The sequence below is a fragment of the Kryptolebias marmoratus genome, linkage group LG11, assembly GCF_001649575.2.
Source record: "Kryptolebias marmoratus isolate JLee-2015 linkage group LG11, ASM164957v2, whole genome shotgun sequence".
Classification (NCBI taxonomy): domain Eukaryota; kingdom Metazoa; phylum Chordata; class Actinopteri; order Cyprinodontiformes; family Rivulidae; genus Kryptolebias; species Kryptolebias marmoratus.
Genome location: NC_051440.1, coordinates 8,353,921 through 8,358,454, shown reverse-complemented (window position 1 = coordinate 8,358,454; position 4,534 = coordinate 8,353,921). Strand labels below are relative to the sequence as shown.

At 42.0% G+C, this 4,534-nt stretch overlaps 1 protein-coding gene across 2 annotated transcripts in view; it reads left to right on the top strand.

Annotated features, from left to right (window-relative positions):
- kcnq1.2 (potassium voltage-gated channel, KQT-like subfamily, member 1.2) overlaps positions 1-3,545 on the top strand; it is a 216,516-nt gene extending 212,971 nt beyond the window's left edge. For both annotated transcript variants that reach the window (XM_025010106.2, XM_017434243.3), the window contains one exon: positions 1,712-3,545. In XM_025010106.2, the coding sequence (XP_024865874.1) occupies positions 1,712-1,858 (147 nt within the window). In that variant the 3' untranslated portion in view covers positions 1,859-3,545. The remainder of the gene's footprint in view (positions 1-1,711) is intronic.
- The last annotated feature ends 989 nt before the right edge of the window (positions 3,546-4,534 follow it).

The following is a 4,534-nucleotide window of genomic DNA, read 5'->3' as shown; positions in this document are numbered from 1 at the left end:
AAGCCTGTCTGCAACTAGTAACCAAGCCAAGAAGAACTTACCTGTTCCGGTTCCAGTCCACGACGGTCACGTGAGTGTCCTGTTTAGAGTCACAGGTCCTGCTCCTGTCCAGTCCACAATAAAACTCTTAAAACTTCGTCGTTGTGTTTGAATCCTGTCAAGTCCTGCCTTGTCACAGTTCTATAGTTCCTCTAATTAAACAAAGAATCAGCTTAAAAAGAAATAAGTTAAAAAAAAATGCTACAGCCATGTTTAATCTGCTTTGTTTGGTTTTCTTAGAAACTGGACTTCTGCTTGCAATTTTAAAAAACAAACTTGTAACATCAACATTTATTTATTTATGTTTTATAAAAGCAAAAATGTAAGGGGTATCTAGTGTTGCTTCTGTCTAAAATTGTATAATAGCTGAGAGCTGCGGAAGCAGATCTGAAAAAAAGCTCATTCCAACAGTTATGACAGGGGGCTGTACTATAAATCTGTTTGTTTACTAAAGCATGTGACAAACATTTCCTTAAATTAATAGCTCAGATCTCTAGAAGTGGGGTTCCTTAGAAATGCAAATAATGTTAATAGTTAGTTAATGTCTTACCTATTTGAATCACTTTAGTTTTGGAGGAAGAGTTTTATTCCTATCGACTAGTCCAAGTGAAGCCAAAACCAAAGTCAAGTTGAGTCAAACTTTATTTATACAGCACATATCACGCATAAAAAGAATCCCAACATGTTTTCCAGTAAGAACAAAAATACAGTTTGCAAATAGATAAAAGTCCAAATGCACACAAACATTTCTTAAAGAAGAAAAAAATTATATTAAAAGGGGAGAAAGTGGATTGTAGGCATCATCAGACAGCTCTGATTTAAAAAACTTAATTTGGTTTTATGCAAACGCTTTTCGTAAGCTTTTACCTTGATGTCAGTTTAGGATTAAACAATCATGGACATAGATTTCTCTGTTGTTTTTTGTTTTTTTTTTTTCATTTTTGAGACTGGAGTTGTTGTAAAACAGCAGCAATCCAGTTTTGCTTCGGCCTTCTGATTCAGACTTCAGTTCTGTTTCTCCAAATTGAGGGCGAAAGGCATTTAAAGCGGGGGATATACTTACCATTTATAACCTTACCCCACAATAATTTCTTAATTGTTCTTAAAATGACGGTAATATTTTTGCCTTTAAATGGTCTAAATGGTCATTTGTCCTTGCGGAGATCAGTTCGTTCAGACACGTTGCCCAGACGATTCCTCACCACCGCCGGCGCACGCTCGCTGTATTTCCATGTCACCAGTCAGTCTGAGGTTTGTTTACTCGTGTGGTGCCGTTTATCTGCATTCATCCCATGATTAGCCTGCTGCGCCCTGTCAGACACGTCTTCGTCGGGCGACACACCTGTGTTTACACTTTACAGAGCATGTAAACAGTGTGTGTGTGTCTATAAGCGTGCGTCTGCCGGCCCACTCAAAGATCATATACCTTCACGGCTTTTGTAATAACTGCCTTTGCCAGGTAGACGCCACCAGCGAGACGTGTCATTATATCGCTCGCAACCCTGTCATTGTAAAGGCAGCGACATGAAAGAGCCACGAACTCGCTGGCACCCTTTGTTTATGTCATAATACCAGTCTGCACAGAGAACGTGTTTATCTCGCAGCTCAACTATTTTTTTTTTTTTTTTTTTTTTTTTTTTTTTTTTTTTTTGGGTCTCTGTGTTAAATTTAGATCCACCAGATGGACCGGAAGGTGGACGCCGTCCTGCGAATTCTGATGGAGCAGTTCCCGCCCAAGCCCGACCTGACGTCCAGGCCCTCCATCCGTAGGGTGACCATCCAGAAACGCATGGGTGCTAGCATTGACGAGGTGCCCTGACGCCGCAGAGGCGCCGGCGCTCACGTCGTCACCAAGGGACAACCAACGGGATCAGGGCTCTCACGTGGACAGCCTCGCTCCCTCTGCAGCAGCCATCTTTACAAACAACAAGGGGTCTCAGTCTTCCAGAACATCTCTGTTTTCCTTCCTTTCGCGAGCCCGCTGACTCCCGACCCCTCAAAACACTCGCCGACCTCATTTTCTGGACTGCCGACGGCCGTTTTGGGGATCTTTATTTTATTTTAATTTTTTTAACTTAATGTGGCTTCTACACGCGTTCAGGCAGAGACACGTTCCATGAATTTATTTCACCACGTTAGCCTCATAATCGCACTACTCTACGACGTTAATTTATGTGCGGCCTGTTGCCGAGCTGCATTCCTCCATTCCAAATATTATTCCAAAGCTAACTAACCCCCTTAATGAATCATAAGGCAATCAAAGCGCTCCAGTTTCCCAAAGACACACAGAAGAAGAAGAAAAAAAAAAGGCTGAAAATCCAGTCATAGCCGAGGCTTTCCTCAAATCCTGATTATCTTGGCACCAGCAGCACCTACACAACAGGGCTATTTCTACAGACACGTATCAATCTAACTGTACTCGGATTGTGACGGGTGTTTGTTAGTAGTGATCGAATAACCCGAGGATAGATAATCTGGTGATTCCTGTGCTCCGTTGGAATGAAAGAACTGCAGAGTAGAAATGTGTCTCCCAGCTGATCCGGGCGGCTTGATTTACTGCCACAGCAGAGCTCATTAAAAATAGCCAAGCTGCTGTGACAGAACCCGGTGTCATTTTACCAGAAAACAATCAGAAGTTATGACTCAGCCTCTGCGCTTTATAAGGAGGAGTTTTCATATTAGTCCTTTTTTTTTTTCGCTCTCACCGCAGCGTTCAATTTGAAATAAATGACCCCCCCCCCCGTCCCAATAAAAGCTCTGATTATTTCTTCTCTCCAACCCAAATACATCCTGAATTCCTGGTAAGCGGAGATTATGGACTATGAAAAGAAACACTAACAAACAAAAAAAAAAGAATGTGCTGAATTTAAAACAATAAGCTTTGAGGAGAGAGGAGGGGAAACATTGTGCTTGAAAACGACGAGACAAGGTTCCAACTCTGTTCCTGTATCCATCTTGAGACGAGCAAGAAGCAGAAATCAGACAGCAGCTCAGCTATGTGGCTATTGTACGGAAGGCCTCACATAATTATAGCGTGCGCATTCCTGAAAAGTCGGGACGCACACGAATAGGGCAGCGTGAACAAGCGCGGAGCAGAGGGAGAAGCAGAGGTTGTTGTAGTTTGTTTGTTTGTTTGTTTTCTTTGCACTAGTTTGTGTTTTCATATTTGCGGTGGTTAAAATGAGCTCTTACTGATCTTCTCATTTGATAAATGCGGTCTGCGTTTTAAGAGCACTCGGAGTTTGCAACAGACCTCGGTTTGATTTATGCCTGTCTCTCGCCCTGTACAGTTTTCTAAGAGCTGTAAATAGAAACAATGCCTTATTGCACTGGATTTATAACAATGTGAAAGGATCAACTTGTGGGAGTTATCCCGAGAGGCTCCTGATGTACAAACGGATGGAAATCACTGTAAATTATGTTCTCTCTCTCTCTCTCTCTCTCTCATACACACACCCTCTGCATTCTGTAGCTTTGCTGTAAATAATAAACAGTCCTTTTCATTACTGGTCTGTGCTGCTCTTTGGGTTTGAAAGAACTTTGATGACCAGCTCATTTGTTCCAAAATTAGCTGATGTCAGTTAACTTGTTGCTGGTTGATCAAGTGTGGGTATGTGCATGGATTTCCATTGTCTGTCAGCAAAACGTCTCACAAACTGCCTGACAGATTGGATTGAACCTTGCAGAAAGTAGTCCTTGGATGTTCATCTACAGCTGTTTAGCTTTTGGAGTCGTCCTGATTCAAGATGGCCGCCACAGCTTATCCACCGTAGAAAGCACAGAAATGGTTATAACGCAGTCAGTTTTACAGATGCTGAGCTACAACTGGAGAGTTTTCTCAAACGAATACTCCAAGAACGAGCGGGCTGCTTGAGATCTTTGTTCAGAACTTTAGCATACAGAGTCAACTCTGTCTGTCTGTTAGCAAAATATCTTCAGATTTTAATGAACCTTTCAGGAAGTGATCATTGGCTGCTCATCTACAACCGACTGACCTTTGGTCTCATTCTGATTCAAGACGGTCATCACAGTTAACCAAACTTGGCAAACACAAAAATAGCTACAACTCAGGCAGTTTTACACATACTGAGCTAAACTTTTGTTGATAACTTTGGCCTGCAAGCCGACAGGCGATGTGCATTCCTTCAAGGGGTGCAAGTTTCTTTTTTTTAACTTTTATCTTTTTGGGAAAGTTAAGTTAAGTTCTGGAGCTTCCATCCAAATTAAAACTCAACTCTATATTCCACTGTGAAAGAAAAACAAGAAAAGAATTGTGTTTACTGAAACCATTGAGTGGGGCATGCAGAAAAGAGAATTGATCTCGTGCTGAATTACCACTCAATTATATTTGTCTTCAAAGGCCAAAAACTACTGGGGATGTCCCAAGATCAGCGCTTGGGGGGGAAAGATGAAAGGGGGGATTGAACAGTGGGGGGAGACATAACAGCAAGACCACAACGAGAGCAAAGAAGAGTCATTTTCAATTAGCCACGGG